The sequence below is a fragment of the Aphelocoma coerulescens genome, chromosome 14 (genome assembly GCF_041296385.1).
Source record: "Aphelocoma coerulescens isolate FSJ_1873_10779 chromosome 14, UR_Acoe_1.0, whole genome shotgun sequence".
In the NCBI taxonomy this organism is placed as follows: Eukaryota; Metazoa; Chordata; class Aves; order Passeriformes; family Corvidae; genus Aphelocoma; species Aphelocoma coerulescens.
The window spans coordinates 14,578,240-14,598,412 of NC_091028.1; the positions used below are offsets into that span (position 1 = coordinate 14,578,240).

The 20,173-nt window shown below is 39.6% G+C and overlaps 1 protein-coding gene across 4 annotated transcripts in view; it reads right to left on the bottom strand.

Moving 5' to 3' along the window:
* The window catches only part of TRRAP (transformation/transcription domain associated protein), a 77,256-nt gene extending 57,936 nt beyond the window's left edge, over positions 1-19,320 (bottom strand). For 2 of the 4 annotated variants that reach the window (XM_069030384.1, XM_069030381.1), the window contains exons 1-24: positions 19,242-19,320; positions 18,965-19,039; positions 18,237-18,387; positions 17,824-17,873; positions 17,017-17,127; positions 16,373-16,477; positions 15,701-15,784; positions 14,894-14,950; positions 14,173-14,298; positions 13,773-13,850; positions 13,455-13,543; positions 12,516-12,612; positions 12,011-12,149; positions 11,430-11,508; positions 10,180-10,414; positions 9,100-9,427; positions 8,891-8,988; positions 8,029-8,223; positions 7,312-7,503; positions 5,760-5,925; positions 4,281-4,537; positions 3,481-3,681; positions 1,423-1,601; positions 209-408 (exon numbers count right to left, since the gene is read on the bottom strand). In XM_069030384.1, the coding sequence (XP_068886485.1) occupies positions 209-408; positions 1,423-1,601; positions 3,481-3,681; positions 4,281-4,537; positions 5,760-5,925; positions 7,312-7,503; positions 8,029-8,223; positions 8,891-8,988; positions 9,100-9,427; positions 10,180-10,414; positions 11,430-11,508; positions 12,011-12,149; positions 12,516-12,612; positions 13,455-13,543; positions 13,773-13,850; positions 14,173-14,298; positions 14,894-14,950; positions 15,701-15,784; positions 16,373-16,477; positions 17,017-17,127; positions 17,824-17,873; positions 18,237-18,336 (3,166 nt within the window). In that variant the 5' untranslated portion in view covers positions 18,337-18,387; positions 18,965-19,039; positions 19,242-19,320. The remainder of the gene's footprint in view (positions 1-208; positions 409-1,422; positions 1,602-3,480; positions 3,682-4,280; positions 4,538-5,759; positions 5,926-7,311; positions 7,504-8,028; positions 8,224-8,890; positions 8,989-9,099; positions 9,428-10,179; positions 10,415-11,429; positions 11,509-12,010; positions 12,150-12,515; positions 12,613-13,454; positions 13,544-13,772; positions 13,851-14,172; positions 14,299-14,893; positions 14,951-15,700; positions 15,785-16,372; positions 16,478-17,016; positions 17,128-17,823; positions 17,874-18,236; positions 18,388-18,964; positions 19,040-19,241) is intronic. The other 2 variants (XM_069030385.1, XM_069030383.1) reach the window with 2 other exon arrangements.
* Between the last annotated feature and the right edge of the window lie 853 nt (positions 19,321-20,173).

A 20,173-nucleotide genomic window follows, 5' to 3' on the forward strand; every position in this document is an offset into this window, starting at 1 on the left:
GGTGACTGACTGTTTCTTAAAATTTGTTTAACCATTGCCACCATTTTACAGAACTAAAACGTAATTCAGCCACCAAACAAAAAACCAGGATAGCTACCAAGAAACAACCGCAATATTTTTACTTTTCTAAACCAATTGCCGTAAGTAAAAGCACACAGCTCTCCACGCCCCTCCTGGAAGCCCCAGGAGCTCTGTGCCCTGTACTCACCGCACTGCTGAGCCACGGCCACCATGGTGTAGTGGCGGATCAGGCTGGCCACGAAGGGCAGGGCGCTGGGCCGCAGGTCCTTGATGACGGCCGACATGAAGGCCCCGGTCAGGGCCTGCTCGAAGGTCTTCCGAGCCGGAGTGTCCTGGGCCTTGTAGCGGTGAGAGATGATCACGCTGGGGATGGACTTCTCAGTGAAGCTGAAAGACAACGTTGTGCTCAACTGAACCCAAAGTGCAGTGCCCACAGCTCAATCACAGCCCGTGTCAGGGACTTGATGGAAAATTTGCTCTTGGTATCTAACTCCTTCTCTACCCTCCTGTTTTCCCCTCATTTTGATAGAGCTAGACCAGCTCACTCAGCCCATATTAATTTTGTCAGCCACTGGTCTCCAGCATGATGGATAGCTCAATTTCATCAGGAACATTTAAAGCCAGTGGTTCAGAAGAAGCCACGTACATACAATAATAGGTATACAGGCATCACACTGCAACTCAATAACAGAATGTCATTTTCAATATTTTGACATTTTTCCCTTTTTTAAAATGACATTTGATTTTAATCTTGAACGATTGAAACTATTTATCAAATCACTGCCCAACAAAACTTATTCATTGTAAAGCTATATTTATGTCAAGTCTAACAAGTCGAAACTGTGAAAGCTGCTATGCTCTTTAGCTACACTTACTGTATTGCAAGAGTCAAAGTCAGCCCACACTTTTTGGGCAAAGACATCAAAGTTGTCTAAAAGCAATAAACTCAGTAAGTATCAATGACCAAAATTACAAAAGAAGTAAGAAAAGCTTCAATAAAAAGTTCTCATACCAAGACAAACAGAGGTTATGTGTGTGACTATGCTATAGCTTAGTCACTAAATGAAACTGAGTTTTCTCTTTCACTTTAGTAAAAGCTTAGATGTACATACAAAACGTGACAATCCAAATTAATCTTTAAAATACACTTAAGCACCAGAATATTCCAATTATTTAAATATATGAAACTACAATTAATCATATTGATCATACATAACAGATTATACACTGGCCTGTAATTAGGGGAAGAAAATTAAACTATGAAACATTAACACATCGTTTGCATTAAAAAACTTGCTAACAAAATTCCTTTTCACCAGCAGGCAAAAACCCCATGAATTGCACAGACTAATCACTGTCTCTAAACTAGGTTGTTCCAAAGACACCACAAGTTTTACATACACATTTACGTTTAAAGAACTGCCATACTTGGGATGTGCAAGAAGCTGGTATAATGCATGTTTGTTATCATCCAGGCTCATCATGGCTACCAGGAAGCACTTGATGACTTCCCAGGCCTGCCTCCGGTAATAGGGCTCCGTGTTGGCGCTCTTCAGACAGTCCAGGGCGGTCTCGATAGCCTAGAACAGAACAAGAGAGAATCCAGACACTTCTTGTTCTTGGCATTTACCATAAGGTCATTAATCAAGGGAATGGTATCATTAATATATATTAAAAGTAAGTTTTAAAGCATGCACAGTTTGGAGTGCCCAAGCTAAGAAATGAAGAGAGAGCACAGTTTGAAACCACCATGGTGTTTTCTGTGCTTCTGTACGTGCTGAGTTTCATGGCAGATGCACTTTACCTCCATGGTCAGAAAGCATTTCAAGTTATGAATGAGGTAAATCTTCAGTGTGTCTCTCTCCTTCCCAAAAAAAAAATTTTCCTGGCCTTCCCTTCAGCAATAATTGCTGTGCCTAATTCCTTTATTCCTTATGTATACAATGCATTTATACCCATATATAAATGGTACCTTGCCATGCATGATGAAATGTACATGTAAGCAACTTCTGAACACTGTTCACCCAATGGAAATAGTAGTCTTCCTTTGCAAGAAGATTTAATACATTCAAGAATTATTCAAATCAATCTTTTAAGATATGATGACAATTAAAAAGAGGAGCAGGTCTCTTTGGGAAATTTCTATTTTGTGTACATATATTTTTACAGAGAGAGATAAAAATACATAAAAGCACAACTGTCTAATTTCTATCCTTCTCCCACAGAAGAAAGGAAGAAATTAAAGATAAATAAGATAGGCATTAAGTAAAAAAAAAAAAAAAACCAAAACATGTAAAAATTGCTCAGGACTGCCTTGAAATAAGGAATTTCAGTACCTTATCAATCGCAAATAAAAATCTAGCCATTCATGCCTAATAAGTTTATGCAGAAAAAGGCCCTGCTACAAAGTGGGCATTTTCCTTCCTTGGTATTTCCACTTACTTAACTAGTTGTCATCCCAAGTTTTTATCACAGGATCTCAATGAAAAGAAAAATTAGTTTTACACAGACTACAGAAGTCCACCAGGGCACTAAAAGAAAACAAGGATTTCTTGTTTTCAATTTATTCCACTTTTTTTTTCTTTGTAATTTGACATTTCCTTTTCATAGATACAAAGTGTTCAGTAGATAACATACTCTTTCTTGGTCAATACCAAGCAGCTGAAGATTGCTTATTATCAATGTTAGATCCTTAAATCCTTAGGAAAACTTAGTTTGAATTAAACTAGCAGGACAGGTAAATGTCAGCAACTACAGTATTTACATGTATTCAATTCATCAGCTTCAGTACAGTGGAGAAATCAGTAAATCTGCATTTTAAGAATCACTTTTCCAAGCTATTTTTAAGCCTGATGGCTCTACAGAGCCAGAGAGCCAGCTGCCTGTGAAGAAAATTGCTTACTACATTCAGATCATATCTACTTATGAAAGTCTAATTGAAAAGGTAAGTATTAAAACTCTACAGACCAAATTATCTCCAAATCCAGCTTCACTCTCAGAGGAGATTAGATTGCTGTAATTAGCGAGAACTAAGCATTTGTGATACACCGTGGCTGCCAGATGAAAGCCAGTACAGTACAAAGTGGTTTTGCAGCACTAAGAAGTGCTGCTAGAGACAACAAACAAAACCACATCACTGGAGTCGTGAGAATAATCAGCACTGAAGAATTTCTACAGTAAATTTTTGGTACACTTCAAAAAGAAATAGGGACTTTTAGATGGGATTCCTGCACCTAACCTAAGCAATACACCAGAAGTTCCAACCTTATCCATTCTGTGAAAGCATTTATTTGGGCCAATTTAGCTCCCTATCCTATCACTTTGTAAGAGCAAACAGCATGCCTAAATCCACTCTTTAAGGGGTGACATACAACACAGTTTATAGGGGAAGTAAGAAAGAACTGGCAGACAGATGTTTACAAAGTTGATTTCTCAGCACAAAGTAACTTAAGCCCTTACCTTTTCCATTGGGAGTTGAATGGATGCTTTACAGTCTGAAAACTCAATTGTAATACTGGGTCCTTGGATTTCTGTGACTACATATTGTAGTTTCTGTGATTCCTTCAACATTTTCCTGTTACTTCCACCAAATTTCCCAAGCACACGATAAGCCACGTGGGAGATGCTGTCAGCAGGATTGCGCAGGGTTCGCCACAAAGCCTGGGGGTTAAGAGGTACAGGGGCAGACCAGTCTTACTTCAACATTTTACAAGTTGTAATGTAAAAAAAGTCAAGGCAAACAATTATCCTTGTATTTGGGTAACTGACCCTGCACAAGTTCCTTATCAAGGTTGAATACAAGCAGTCTCAGTTCACAACAGCCCAAGTGCTTTGTAACGAGGTTGTCCTAAATGCAGTTTTAGATTAGATTGCTGTCATCAGCTATAAAATCTTTGCTACACTGGAATGTAATTTCATGCTTATGATGAATATTAAACAACACTGTTAATTTAAAAAGCAGGCCAGTTAAGGCTGAACTGAATTAAGCTCGGAGCTAGTTTTGAAATACAAAAAGAAAATGAAGCAAATAGAATATAGCCACTGAACAAAGTATATAGAAGGAACAATTCATTCACCTCTAAATCTTCAGTTTTCAGCTCAACAGCACAACACCAACTATCCTTCTACACTCGTATCAGATTGGTATGGGTCTCACAACAGATTTTTCAAGTTTTTGTAACCAAAGCTTCACACAAATTTCTAATAATACTCAGCAAATCAATGACCCCTTGTGGTCTAATAGGAAACGACACGTTTACCTGCATGAGCTCAGCTCGAACTGGCTGAATGTGGTCATACAGAAAGTCTGGCTGCAAGTTATCCACACACAGTTCCAGAGTTCTTAAGCCCTGGCTAACCAGGGTCTGGGATCCATTGAGAGCTGACACCAGCGGGTCCATCAGCATTGGCAGATAAGGCAGCAGCGAGCTCAGACGAACGGGCACTGTGAGGCAGAGCTCTACAAACAAGTCTTTCATGTGCTGTTTATGAAGGCCACTTTGTAACATATTTAGTCCTGAAAATTATGGATAAGTTATGCACTCACAGGAAAAAAGACAGTCCACAGTTTATTGTTAAAAATTGCTATTTCCTGAATTCAGAAGAACCTGATGTTTTTAAATTCTGCAGAGCTTACAGCTCCGTAAATAATCAATTTACAAAATATAATACCATTCATTATTCTAACTTACATCTAAGGATTTCATGCAGTGGATGGTTTTTTGTCTACACACATATAGAAGAAAAAGCCTCTATGCATATTTTAAAGTTGAATGTTAGACTCAATAAGGCAGCATTTGAATATAGCGGATGAAAAAGAAAAAGAGATAATTTGACTCAAAACAGCCTTGTAACAGTAAAAAATAATCTCATACAGAACAATTGTTTTTAAAGTATTTTGACTCCTGAAAAGAAACATTCAGTGAGTTCAAGTACATTAATTGCCCCATACAGACTAAGCACATTCCCCAAGTGATTTTTCTCCCATAAAGATTTCACATATTCCATGAATCTACTGACATGAGTTTTACATAATGATTTATCGATAACAGACACATTTGCTAACAATAAAAACTGTCCCTACAGCTAAGATGGGAACCAGTCTACAGTCCTGGAATAGTTCTGATTAGCTTGTCCTTAGGTTTAAGTAGTTCTCCACATTTCCTTGCTCACCCTCAGTATTTCTGGAACACAGTTCTTGCAAGCATAAATGCTCAATTAATCAAACTGATTGTTATTTCCATTTCTTTTTGCAGTCTGGCACTACTTGAATTTCTATTTATCATGCCATTGCAGGTGCACACACATGCCCTCAACTGCAGAGCAGCCAGAGCTTCACTGCCATGTTCTCCCTACAAAATCAGTGATGGCCTGGCAATGTTGCTTTGCCTATTTACTTATCCCTCAAATGCTTTGTGCCAACAAAGTCACCCACAGCAAGAAAACCCAAACAAGTAAAAGAAACAAACAAGAAAACCCCAACAGCCCCACAATGAAAAGAAAAACAAGCAGCAGAAATTGTGAAGCAGCCAAAACTATGGAGCCTGAAGCAGCTGATAGAAAATGAAAATAAGCACATTCAAGATATTTAAATCAATCGTTAAACTCAAAATCAGAAGCTACTTCTCAGGGGTAGGGCTTTAGTTTTGAGGGGTTTGTAATTACACAACATAAATTTATTACTACTATTCACATAAAAAAATCAGAAGCTAGGGTGGGGAAAGAAGGTATTGTTCTACCTTGCAGTAAGTTTGGTAACAGCGGCAAGAATTCTTGGTATAACAGATCATGACTGCCTCCTCCAATAGATCTGAACAGTGCTCTGAGCAGCAGGAAATAGTTATAGGGCTCTTTGGCAGTCTGTGCAAGTTCCATAGAGCTGTTCACAATCTTGTGCAAATGTGGCTATAAAGAAAATAAAGCTTGAAGATTAATAAAATACCAATTTTATCAGCATCATTGTACTGTACAAGAATTTAGCATGAGATTCTGCAAATCTGACACAATGAAAAGTATTTCCTCTCAAGTATCTGGGGACATGGAGCAGAAATCAGAGGTGTCAGAATGACAGAGAGGACACTTAACAATACTAATTCACCCTGATCTAATTTCACTACTAGTTCCTAATTTTTGTGAATGCTAAAATTTCATTTTGAAAGCAAACTCTTTCAAGTAAAAAAGGTTACAGAACTGGTGGCCTTTCTAGAGCAGAGGACATGAATACCTTGCAAGTATCAATAAAAATAGTTGATAAATGCAAGTATTCTCGTGCACCAGAGACAAATAGTAACATGTCTGGATACTATTAACATCTTTCTATATTGCTATGCAAATGCTGCAAACAGCCTTCATCATTCAATTAAATTCTCTGCCCAAGGCCCCTATCATCCATCCTACAGAAACAAAAGAAAGTAACAGAAGCATGAAACTGTGAAGGTAGTAAATTACACTCTTTAAACTTCATCTCCAGCTTATAAAATCCAAATGACCTTGATTCTGATGACAAATTGCAAGAATTAAAGCAAGATTATATGAATATTGCTTCATATTACTGTTAGTATTCAAAGACTGTGGAAAACTGGTAATCCCTACTCTGTTCTGCACAGTTACCTGTATCAGAAATTTTATTTGCTATAAGGTATGAGGAAGGAAAATTAAGAGAAATTATGAGAGAACAATCAGTGTTCTATTAAAATCCTAATGTATTTTCTAGATACAGGCAGCTGCTGCTTTTATGAGGAAAGTGCACCCTTGCTACAAGCTCAGCATTTCTAAATTCACTGAATAATGAGATGATCTCATCAACATAAATAGATCCTTGGAATACACAATATGTTGTCAGTAGAAAAAATAGCATTCCTCAAGCCCAGACTTTTCAAGAGCACAGAAAAATCTAACTCAAGAGGTCCATGTCACTGAATATGACATGAGTAAACAAGATTCACCAACAACAAAAAAGTCATTTCAATCCAAGCAAAACTCTTAACATGGAAACAAAGGGGGAAAATATGTGAGAAGATATGCATCTTCTGACCATGAAGTTACATGGGCTTATGGCAATCACAGACCACAGCCATTTATACTCAGAATTAGCACATCACTTCAAAGTTTCAAATATGAAGCAAATATTCACAGAAACCATCTCTTATAAACAAGACAATGGACTTGGCACTAGGAAAAAATGTAACACAAATAGTGCTTCAAACATTAAATGACTCTCAAATGTTAGTGCAAAACTCTTAAGAGTGCTGTTTTTAAACCAGACTTATTTTTAACACAAATGACCTTTACCTTCAGCATTTGTTCATTTTCAGCTGCAAATAGTGAAACTGAGCCAAAGACTAACTTGAACAGCTTGAGATACAGATTGGAGAGTTCCACATTAGAGCCCATTTCTGGCAGCCGATCCAGAAGATACTCCACCAAAATGGTTGCAAAGAGAGCAGAGGTAGTAGGGTTTGCCAAGAAAGAATTGGCAACAATCTATAAAAGGAAACCACAAAGAAGTTATTACTGCTGTAATAAAAAGAACAAAAGAATAAATGCACTATCCATTAAAAAAAAAAAAGACAGATCTCTTTTCCCACTTCCACTGCTACCCAAGTGATTCTGTTTGTCCTCAGTGGAATACAACCATGTATTTAACTTGCTGTTCAAGTTCTAAGTTTAAACAGATATTGTAGGACTTGCATTCTGTAAATTAGTAGAACATTAGTACAACCACCTGAACAAAACAACAACTCCATAATGTCCAATACTTTTCAAGAATGAAGTCCATTCATATGTTCTAAACTGAAGAGTTCGTGTTTGTATTGCATCACTTAGTCTGGTAAGGTTTTTTCAAAATCCATCTTTAAATTACTTTCATAGACTATACAGACTGCTTCAAATCTCACATGCTAGTTTCAATATTATGATTTAAAATTCCACATCAGCCATATGTTCCTCAAGGCATTAAGCTCTTTCCTACATGCTGTTCATTATCAATTAAAGTAAACAATAACATACCTGAAGAGCATAGTTTTTAGAGATCCTCTCCACCATGTAAGGAACAGTAGTTTGAAAGATTTCTTTAAAAGTTAAAGGGTTCATCATTGTGAACACACCAGCAAAATGCTCCAGAACTTCCTTTTCCTCTTTCATCCTGACTGTCTGACAGTTTGCTACTCGAACATATGTCTGTCCATTTCCTGCTATTTGCACCTACAGCAATTGAGAAAACAGATACCCTGGTTACAGAATTCGAGTAGCTTCTTCCCCCTTATTCTTAAAATACCTTTTGAAAGTAACTGAGATTTTATGGGTTTGACATGCAAGCCCCACACAACTAGAAGCTGGGCACAAGAGCCAACCATGACAAAAATACTAAAACTGAGTGTTTTCAGAACAGATTTTAAAACTATGAAGTTAGAAGTGGAAAAAGACAACAGTAGGAGATACCAGTGTATTTGTAAATTACTTAATACCCAATCAAACACTCATCACATACACATCATCAGTACTTTGTATAACTACAGAAGATAAACACAGACATGAAGGCTTCAAGTATTAGCTAAACTATCGCCTTCAAGGATAGATTTCCTTCACTACATGAAAGATAATTATTTGTAGTCTGACTTGCCTGCATGAACAGACAAAAATGGCTCTTAAGAAAATAATCTGCTGCTTCCAAGTAGTAAGCACTTTGAAATTCACTTTGAAATGCATTCTTCATATTGAGCATTTCTCAATAGTTGTGGTCCCAGTTAAAGACTTAGTGAAAATACACTGCATGTGTAATCTGTGGTTTAGCTGACAAATAGATCCTTATAAAAAGATCTAACATACAGTAACTGTATAAATAGAAGTGCTATGTGGGCAGGTTACATACCTGATAAATATCTAACGCTTGCATTGCATATTTCACCAGCTTTATATAGATTTGAGTCTCCTTAGGTTGCAACTGCTTATTAGGAATGAATTGTGCTTCTGAAAGAAGAACAAGATAGTTAAGCATTAAAAATACTATTTGCTTTCATTCTAGAGCATTTTCTTCTGTGGAATTATGAGAGACAAATGTAATTAAATATGCAGTTTTACCACCAGGAGCTTTGCATGAGGTGATGCCCCACGTGATCGTCTTGACCCCACAGACCAAAGTTTTCACTAAGCTCCGGCAATCCGTGACCTGAAATGTCTGCTTGTCTTCTTTTTCTTTCTCCCCTTGTTTTTCAAACACAGGTACTGGTGTAGGGGCCACAGGAGTGGCTGGGGCAGGAGATGGGACAGGAACAGGGGCTGCATTTGCTGCTGTGGGCACTCCAGGTAACGCGGCTTCAGCTGCCCCGAGCTCGGACTGGGGCTTGCACTTCTTAAAAATGACAGACAGCTGGTAGCGTGCTATGGTGTGGAATTTCAGAACAAACACCTAAGGCAAAGTAGGAGAAGCAAATCAAAGAGCAGAGAGGGGGAAAGAAAAAGACAGTAAGCTTCTTCTTCAAAAATCATCCTAAATTTAATATACTAATACCTCAATTCAGAATACTGAGACCAATAGAATTTACAGCTATTTCTGAAGTCATTCAAATGACAAACATTTTTAGTGTATCAATAAATTAGCTTGCCTTCTTTGAACAACTGGTGCATCCTCAATTTTCAAAAATAGAAAAAAAACCTCCGCATAAAGATCCTTAAAAAGGATCATTAGGTCTTCAAAAAGCAGATATTTCTAATTGTACAGATTGCATTGTGTTATGCCAAGGACCTGTGTGAAGATCCTCTTTCAGAGCTTAAAAAAAACCCACACCACAAAGCACACCCATAACCAGAAGGCATTAAAAACCACAATTCTTGCATACTATTATACAAGGAAAAAAAGCTTATAACTAAAATTTAGAATTAAATTATTTTTAAAAAAATAAGCTACCCGAAACAGGCATTCAGTTTCCTGCTTTGAAACTAGCCACTGAATGAAGCTGAGTTGACATAGCATCTCCACTACACTTGAGATATTATCCCAGCTGCAGAGCATTTTAAAGAGCCCTGAAGCATTAAAGTGAAATACAGTACACAGACTACATATTCTCGTTTCTGAAGAAAGGAGAAAGTAAAATGCAATTGACAACACACTCCAAAACAGGATATCCAAGCAATTACCAAATGCTTCAAATAAATCAATACCTCTAGCATCCTCATAAGGATGTCTCTACCATTTCCATTTTCCTGTTCACTTTTAGACCGGATACAGTCTACCAAATTTAGCAGAAGCTTGCAAGACATGGTCTGGATACTGCTTGGCAAGGATTCATCATCAATGTTCTTGGCAAACAGCTGGACAGCCAGGGAGAGGTCATTGAGTGGCAGATGCTGCCGGACGTGATGCACCAGGTCTGCCAGGGTGCTGTATGCAAGGGGTCTACAGCCAAAACAAGCAATGACAAAAACACATGGAGCACAACTAAAAATGTTGTTCATTGGACTTAACATATAATTACTGCCTAGAAATACTTCCAAATTTCTCAGAGCAAGTTTTCTATTTTCATGTGCAAACCCAGAGTTCACAAGGCTTTTTTGGTTACACAAGAGAATTTTAACGTGTACAACCTAACCAACGATGCATCAATTATCCCACAACTCTGGTGCTGCCTCTTTGACCTCTCTTCCCTCCACTGCAGAACACCCCACCACATATTTTTATCTACATGCAGTTAACATCCATGTTAGCCACCTTTTGAGCAGTGCTGGTAATCTGTTTCATAATTAGTCAAATGATCCATGATTTCAAAAGCAGTTATGAAAATTGGTAAATTTCAAAAATCTTTTCTTTTCAAATACCAGGTAAAGAATCTAGCAGAGCAAATACTTCTAAATCTAATACATGTTGTCAATAAGGCACACTTGATACTTAAACAAAAGGAAGCAATTCTCCTAGTTCAGATACTAATTTGATCAGCAAGCTCACCTAAAATCTAGGTTATTGAAAACATAGAAAGTTAAGTATTCTCTCCTTTTACTTTTTCAATTGCGAACAAGTAAGTTTTAAGGTGTTCATTGACAAAAAGTTTCTATCTCATTCAGATTTTACACTGGACATAAGATATAGGGTGTTTCATAAAATATTGGGCAGATACTGAGTTGGTTTCTCTGTGATCACTATTTTGGTTGCCCTCTACGATTCAAAAAACTGAAATCATCTTCATTCACCCATTTTTCTTATTTTGCCCTACACTCACATTACCATGCTGTGCCATCAAAGTGTTAAACAAAAGTCACCATTCCAGCAGCAGAATCTCTGCCAATAAAACAATCTAGTAAAATTAGTTATTTGAAGCAAAGATTTAGGACCCTATACAGAAGCTGTAAATATTAATAATTTTCCAACTAAGCAGCCCTGGCAGGCACTCAGCTCATTACTCCAAACTTTCTCATACCTCAGTGTCTCCCGGGCAGTGTATCCAGAGCCAATCAGTATAGATTCATCAAACAGCTTGTCCATGCACGGAATAAATTCTGTAATTTACAACAACAGAAAAATGAAAAAGCCATACTCAATGATTGGCAAAGGAAATAATCAAAACAAAACAGTTAAGCATTAAACCACTTAATTTAGGTATTTAAACCTAAAGTTAGAAAGTGATTCTATCCCAAAATTAATTTCTGAAGCTTATAAAAGGCAGTGCCATTTACAAGGAAGCTTTCAAACAATCTCTTGTGACTATCTACTCCACTGACACTTGCCCCTTGAGTAACACTGCAGTACCCAGTCAGAGCCAGTTATATTTGCAAAGAAAAAAAAAATGCTCACATTATTTTCAACTTCTAAAAACTAACTTTCTCTATATAATTAATGAGTTACTGGAAATGTGAAGTTGAGCAACCCTACACACAACAATTCTGTTTGGCCTGGCCTCTTGTGATAGTCCATTATAAATAAGTAACATGCCTCTTAAATTGACAGAAACAGCAGAGCTCTTTCCAGTTTACAGGTACATTCATAAAAAGTGCTACATACGGCTCCTCAGGTCTGTTGTCAGGATGTGCTTAGCAGCAATCAGGAGCTCCTTCCTGAGGTGTGCTGTTTCAGCTGGACAATTGGAGAGCAGCTGCAACATTCCTTTTACCATTTGTTGAGAATATTTAGCCACTAATTCCTGCAACAAAGAAAGAATAACATGAGTATAACTATTACAACATTCTATTCTTAAGGTTTGTGTTACATTTGCAAAATAGCACTCCATTAAAGTTCACTTGTTTATCTTCCAAAATCTACTCCTAAAACTAAAATACAGTAGTCATTCCATAAATGCCCAGGGAGGGAGAATGGCACATTTCCAATTTGTATTCACATGAGAATAGTTCTGAAAGGATAACCAAGTACAGCCCCACCTTCAGATATTCTACACAAGCGCTCCCGTCTCCAATCCCTGATGCACTGCAGTCATGCAGATCACTTGCCTGCCATAAAGCAGCTAGAAACTTGATGCATCAAGTAACAAAGTAATAAAAATGCATCCTACCTGGTAAATTCTGATGATGTAAGCCAAAAAAGACAGTGTTTTAATCTGAGCTGCGATAAAATCAGCATACAATTCCTTGTTATAAAGTTTATGTTGTCTGAAATTAAATTGAACAGTAGTTATGATTCTGTTCCTCTTCTTTAATACCTTCACTCAGAAAATTCAGTGAAGTTTCAAATCACATCACCTTGTAGTGAGGTTCTTGCTTCTTAAAGGAATATAATCCCTATGGAAGAACCCATTTTCAACAAGCCCCCTGCCATTCCAATTCCCAGCAGCACCTTTCTACGGAAAGGCAACCCAATACAAAGCATCAAACATTTGGCTCAGTTCCCCTAACTGGGGCCATTTTTTCTCCAAGCAGTATTCCCTCCCACAGACTTGTCTGTCTCTCTCAAGCTTCAGCCACTTAATCAGATCATCCAGGCAAGACAGGGAAAGGCAGAGATCTTGCTGCCACTGCCCTGATCAGAACCACTTGCTGCTCTTCAGAAACATCCCTCTCTGAGGCAGAAAAAGCAGTGCCTGTCCCTGCCACACCCCAAGGCTTCATGTAAGCTATACCTTGGAAGAGTAAAAATATATAATTGATGGCATGGCAAAGATTAAACCACAGCATGTGTCCAAGCTCCCAAGGTCTCCACCACGGTCTGTGGCGATATGGGGTTTTGTCAGAAACTCTGTTTTAAAAAAACTCATTATCAAATAATAAACTGGGACCTACTGCACAACTGTGGACTTTATCAATGGCATATAATGCCAATTACTTCACATACAGAACCTTGATAACTTTTAGTCAAATAATCTTTGCTACTTTTGAGATGCAGTAAGACTAGAATGACAAATCACAAGATAGAAGACAAAAATATCTTGAGTAATATTGAATGACAGATTTAAGTAGTTTATCCCTAATATAAAAATACTGTTAAATGCCCTTACCTTGCTTGAGTCGACACTTGTATTATAATAGTGTTCATAATCAAGGGCACAAATTCAGCTACTACATTATGAATGTTCAGTTTGTAAAGCTAAAAAAAAAAAATAAAGTATTATTAGAGAAATTCACAAGTCACACTTGCAGTCAACTTACTGGAAAGCTAATCAGAAAAAAATTAAGACATCTCACCAGCTTATTTTTAGATGACATTTTACTTTCAAAAGTGTCACATTCATTTTTACTAATATGTTAGCCAACAGAAGTGACACAAGCCATTCAGCAATGAAGTATTTACATGCAGAATACTGAAGTGTACTAACCTGATACATGAGAACAACAATAATAGGTAGCTCAGCCAAGACCTTTAGTGACAAAGATCCTCTGGGAATTATTGAATGCTGAAAGAAAGAATACATGCTTTATAAACAGTTTAATTATCAATTCAAAAGAGTATGTAAAACACAGTTTTACAGAAACTGCTCATTTTAGTAGCACTGTACTTAATATTTTTAAAACACAAAAGCATTGGGTATTATATTAAATAAAAATCCTGTAATTACAGCTGCATAGAAAATGTCTGGAAAGTTTCAATTGGCTTCTACAGAAAAGTCTTGATAACAAAAACAAGCAAAAAGAAAGTCTGTTATTTTTGCCTGGCCTTATGATCTGCAGGCCTGTGCTGCAGGCAGTGCCCCAGTGAAGAGCAGTCAGAACACCCACCGTTCTCGTCTCGCTGTCTTCTCGCTCAGGGTTCACCTTCACCACAATGGTTGTAATCATGCCAACCATTTCAGGAGTGGGAACAGTGTTCTCTGGAATCACCTGAGGGTTCTCAAAATACCGATTCTACAAGGAAAGAGCAGAAGAAAAATATCATAATGCCATTAATAGTCGGAAGGCCATCCCTCTCCTTTGAGCTCCTCCATATAATTTTCCCCAGAGCAGTTCACTCCTCTCTGCACGTGATGTTTGCACTGCAGCATCTGCCTGGACCAGACACACACCTGCAACCTTTCCCTCTGGAACCAGAAGCAGAAAAGCTCCCCTAGCCAAGGGGTTCTCTTGCTAAAGGAAAACATCCCAAGAGTTACTCTGATCAGGGATGGAGGATCAGACAAGAGCTGCCTTCATGGCCTCACCCTTCCCTCAGAAACCAGACACATTTGGCTACAAGGAGACACCTGCAGCCAATCTCACCCTGCTTCAGTACTCAAACTCACCTCGATTTTCTCATACCAGTAATAGTGTGCCACAAACAGAAGGTTTTCCAAATCAAAATCTAAATGTCTCCATTTTTAGACATAGTTTTGATAGATTCACTACAACTGTATTTACTTTGTGTCACTAGATACAAAATAATTATGTTAATATCTTTTAGAGAAAGAAATAAAAGCTAGTTTTCTGACTATAGCAAGGGCAATTTAACAAGAAAAAAGCTTACCACTACTTTTGGAAGTTCCTTGTAAATCTGTTTCACAAAGTCCAAAAAATGATGAATCTAGGGAGGAAGAAGTCAGTTACTATAAACAAATTTTTAAAGAAAAAATTTTACATCACAATTTTAGAATCTCTGTATTAAGAGTACAAATACATAAAATCTCTAATCACCAACATTTTTCATGATAACTGAAAATAATCTGAAAGCGTTCTTCTATCTCCTTCTGCTCTGTCAGTATTAATTCAAATTTCTCTTGGAAAGAATCTAACCTACCTATCATCTCTACATAGTTCCAATACAGTATTGTTAGGTATAATTACTATGAATCAACTAAGTCTTTCCAAGCAAAAATCAAGGCAAAAATGCAACAGAATAACAATGCAAACTTCCAAATTCCCCTTGATGAGTCACAGGAGAGAAGAGGGGAGGCAGAGGAAAGTCAATCATAGTAAATTCCTTCTTCAGGATTTTCTATTACAAACTAAAAAGGCATCAATTCTCTTCCTTTGTGTGGGAATTTTATTCCTTAAACTGATCATATTGTTCATAAACATTTAAACCAAGTATAACTAAGCTTAAACAGTTTGGTTTTTTCCCCAGCAGTGCTAGCATTATGCAATCCACTTTTAAAAATTACTTTAAGGTAAAAAAAAAAAAAAAAGAACAAAATTAAATATATGGTTACCACAACAGGTCAGGCAACATAAAAGGACAGCAGCAAAACAAATCAATCAACCCACTTGAACAAAACAGCAACTCTGAAGAGCATGGCAGTAAGTTTTATACCATCTAACAAGAGTTATGACCTACTTCTTGAGTGATTGCTGGTCGGAACTGTTTGTGCAATTCAATAATTATTCTTAAGCAAATCAGTACATTTTCTTCATTCTCTGTCTGGAAAAAAAAAAGAGACTTTTTAGTGAGCCCACTGCTGAATTCTTTAACTACTCAGTGGGTACTTCAAAACCCTGTAAAATGATACTCTTCTCAACAATCTACAGTGCCCCATCAACGGATTTGCATGGGCAAGATGTCTTTCCTTGGGTACCTTGCAGTCCTAGAGTATGCCTGAAATTAAAGCCACCCCTATAGGAATAAAAGCCAGACATTTCAACCACTCTGTACTGTCAGATCTGTTCCCATTGCCCCTCAAACAGAGACCCCCATGTGAGCTTCAAAGGACAGTGTTGTGAATTCCCAGACAGAAAACAAACTCCAAGAATAAACTATCTGCCAGAAAACATTGCTCAGCATGAGATCAGTACCCTGCATTTGTAAAATCCAAGTTTCTAAAGGGCAGAGCAGAACCTGCAGAAAACCTGTAGGTGGTAAGAGAGGACATGGGTTAAGCTTAAATAGAACACCCAGCACCAGCAGCACAGCTATGGAAAAATCCTACCCCCAGCAAATTTTGCAGATGAAGAAACTAGAGGAAAATATTTCTGAAAAATTGACACAGTCTTAAGAGGAAGAAAAAAATACCTCTAGGAATCTAAACATCACAGACAGGATATTTTTGGTATGAAGACGAAGATGTTCATTTGTTGGTATTCTGTGAATTATTTCAAGCACCAGCTTCCGGAGTTGCTGTAAAAAAAAAAGGAAAAATAAAGATATGACAGAACTTTTTGTAAAATCCACAAAACCCAACAATTGGTTGCAGCATCTCTTTCAGCTTAATAATTTTGCATGTTAAAATAGAAAAAAAAAATTTATTTCATGTAGACATAGGCTTGTATACAAAGACATAATCCTTCCTACTACTCACCTAAGTGAATGAGGCAAATTTATCAAATTTACCATTGAAAAATCAGACTTTTTTAAAGGAATGCAATTTTAAGTATTTAATGACAAAGAATCAACTTTTGCCTTTCATTCCTAACCTTCAGCAAAGTCAGTAGTTTGTAACAATGTGAAGTATCTCAGCAAGAAAGCCAATTCTGTTGCACCTAGTTTTCGTCCTTTTTCTCCGAAGCCCAGATTTGCAAAGTTTATGAGTAACTTACTTAGGACTTTTTCAATTCCACTCCAAATGACAGATCTATTTTTAACAAGTCTTACATCAGTTCATTAGATTAATCAAGGACTTCACTGCAAAAAGGCAGGAGATGCTCCACACAGTTTACCTGTGCTGGCTTCTCCTGCAGAAACTGAACTTCCCCATCCTGTAGAAAGGTGAGAAACCGAGGGATGATGTGTTCCAGGAATGTTGAATATTGAGGGGATGATGTCACATTCTAATTAAGAACAAAAAATGGGGAGATATAAAACAGACATCACACGGATTATATTCAGTTACATTCAAAGCCACTATTAAACATTTTCAGTGAATTTTGAATAGATTCAGTGACTAAGTATCTGTTGACACACTACAGAACCAAATGAGTTCCAAGAGAACATTAGCAAAACAAATACTGAACAAGTTCTTCCCTACTGAAGACAAGAGCAATGAGAATCAACTAAGCCTTCAGATTCTAAACAGATCACCAGACTAAGCTGTTAAAAGCATTCAACTGAAGTATAGTTTCTGCTAACACAAGGCTGGGAATTAGGAGGGCCTCTGCTTTACAAGGGCCCAATACACATTTGAACTAAATAAAAGAAACCTTTAAATACAGACATTTCATAGCATTCAAAAAATAGAAGAAAAATCTCTTACTTCACTTTTATTTAAATGATTAATGAATAAATATTAGGCAATGAAAGCTCTTTAAGTCCAAACGTAATTCTTCAACAACCTGGCTAATTCCTAAATAGGAACCTAAAATCAATGACTTATAACTGTATAAATCATAAGTCACAGGATACTACTATTAATCTTTTAACTGCTTAACATCAGAAATTCTATTAATATACATCAAGCACAAGAAAGGCTGCCACTGCAGAAAGTTAGGGAGGGTTTTGTTGTTTGGGGTTGTTTTCTTTTTATTTACCTCAAAATTCTCACTGACTTCTTGCATCATTTTCAACTTGGTTTCATCAGCTGAAAATGGAAATTCAAGCAAAAAAAATGTGAGTGTAAAACTAGGTCACGAAGGAAAACACCAGGCTCATTGATCAAAGAAGCAATCAGATCTTATCAGTTTAGCTATCACTGCCCAATTATAAGACACACAGCTCTCTCACACAACAACCACACAACTGCACACACACAAAGCTCACTCACTTTGGCTCATGCAAGTGTTTCTCATCATTTTGCTTCTTCAAAAATCAAAACCCAAATAAATTCCAAAGTGAATTCAACAGACTTCACTGCTTCATTTATCAATTGCCTGAACAAGTCCAAAACACTTGTGAAACAAACTGCTGAAGAGCTGTAATTTTCAATAAGAAAAAAGTCTCTTACGTGTATTGACATCTGTAAGAGCAGCCACAAACTGAAGGTATTTTTTCATCAAAGTGGTTTGGTCCACCACCGTAGGCCCTTGTGCTGAAACAAATGCCATCTTGGAGGAGGCAAAATCAGCTTTCAGAACATAAAATCAAGACCAACACACCTATAAAAGAATACAGAAGTATTTATTAGTATTTATTAGTTTACGTGGCTTGTTAACAGCAGCTATCCCACCACCTACATCCATTCTTCTGACATATTGAAGAGGACCCCCTTTTCCAAAAACCACAGCTGTCACATTTACTTAGGCTTACAAATATAACACCAAGCATGTACAGCACTCACTGTGACAGGACTGCACTCATAGATAAAAGGGGTTATTGGGCTCTTCACAGCACATTTCCGTGTTTTGCCTGGTTTCCTCTCTCCAGGCTCAGGGATGCTCCCGACACTGCACACGTGCTATCCTGCCTTCCGCCCCAGCCAGATCTCAAACTTACCGCTACCCTCGGACACATCCCTGCGGGACTCGCTCCCAGGGGCGCCAGCAGTTGTCCTGCTACCACAAACTGCCTTTCTCGCCCCTAAAGAAGCCTAAAATCACATTTAGCTTGAGACACCGACGACCTCCCTCCTCCCCTCGGGGGCTTCCCGTCAGTTTTGCTCCCGGCCAGGTCCGGCCGAGCCGGCCCTCAGGGCTGGGGGTGTCCGCAGCCAGCCCGGGACCCCGCGCCCCTCACCTTCCCCGCCGCAGCGCCGCTCGCCCGGGATGCTCCCAGCTGCCAGGGCGCCATCACGCCGAGCCCATCTCCGCCCTGCGAACACGGGCACCGTGAGCGGCCGCAGCGGCGCTTTCCCCCGTCCCTCAGCCCTCCCGGTGCCGTGCTCGGCCCCAGGCCTCCGGCGGGGCTCCGGCCGCTCCCTCCTGCCCGCGGCGCGCCGGTCCCGCCTCCCCTCGCCCCGCGTCACCGCGCCCAGGCCAGGGCCCCACCGGGGCGCTGCCGCCGCGCTCCTCACCCCGCGGCTCCGCGGGACCGCCCGGCCGTGGCCCCCCGGCTCCCTCCTTTGTTGCTCCCGGAGGCCGCCGGCAGCGCATGGGCGCGACGGAAGCGCCCGAGCTCAGTTCCGGCCGCCTCCTCCCGGTGCCACCTCCTCCCGGTGCCGCCTCCCGCGCCTCTCCCCGGGAGGAGGCGGGCGCGCAGCTCCGCGGCACCGCCCGCTCCCTTCGCCGGCCCCGCAAGCCTCGGACGGCCCCGCCCTGACCCGCCCCGCCGGGGCGGTCTCGCCCCAGCTGGGCGCTGCCAGCGGCCGCTGCTTGAGGCGAGCCCGCCCGTCCCCGCGTCCCCGGAGGCTCCGCTAACGCCGGGGCCGCCGGTGGCAGCGGGCGAGGAGTCAGCGGGGCAGAGGCGGCCGCGGCCGGCCTCTCCGGCCAGCGCAAGGCCTGCCCCGCCGGTGCCCCGGGGAAGCGGCGGCACGACCGGAAGCGAAGCGGGCAAAGGGGCTGATCCGCCGCAAGAAACAAAACGGCGGCCAGGCGTGAGAAAGGGCTTCGAATGATGAGTTTAAGAAAATAAAAAAAAGTAAAAATAAGCGAATTAAAACCATAATATACAAAACAAAACAGGAGAAAATAAAATAAAAAGACAAAAAAAGAACACCAGAAAACCACATTCCGGCACTTTTGCTCTCGCTTTCTCCAGCAGGGCACCCGTTACAGGCCGTTCGGAGCGCTGCGGGACCGGTAACAGCAGCCGAACCTCCCCGGCAGAGGCGTCCCCGCGCCCTCTCAGAAATACTTTATATGTGCTTGGCGCCGCCAAAGCGCAGCACAAACCCCTTCCCAAACGCTCGGGCGCATCCCCACGCCCTCGGCAGATGTGAGGCGTTTGTGGTTTTTATTGACTATTTGTTTCAACCGCCGGCGGCTTTGCAGCCCGGTCCCGCTGCCA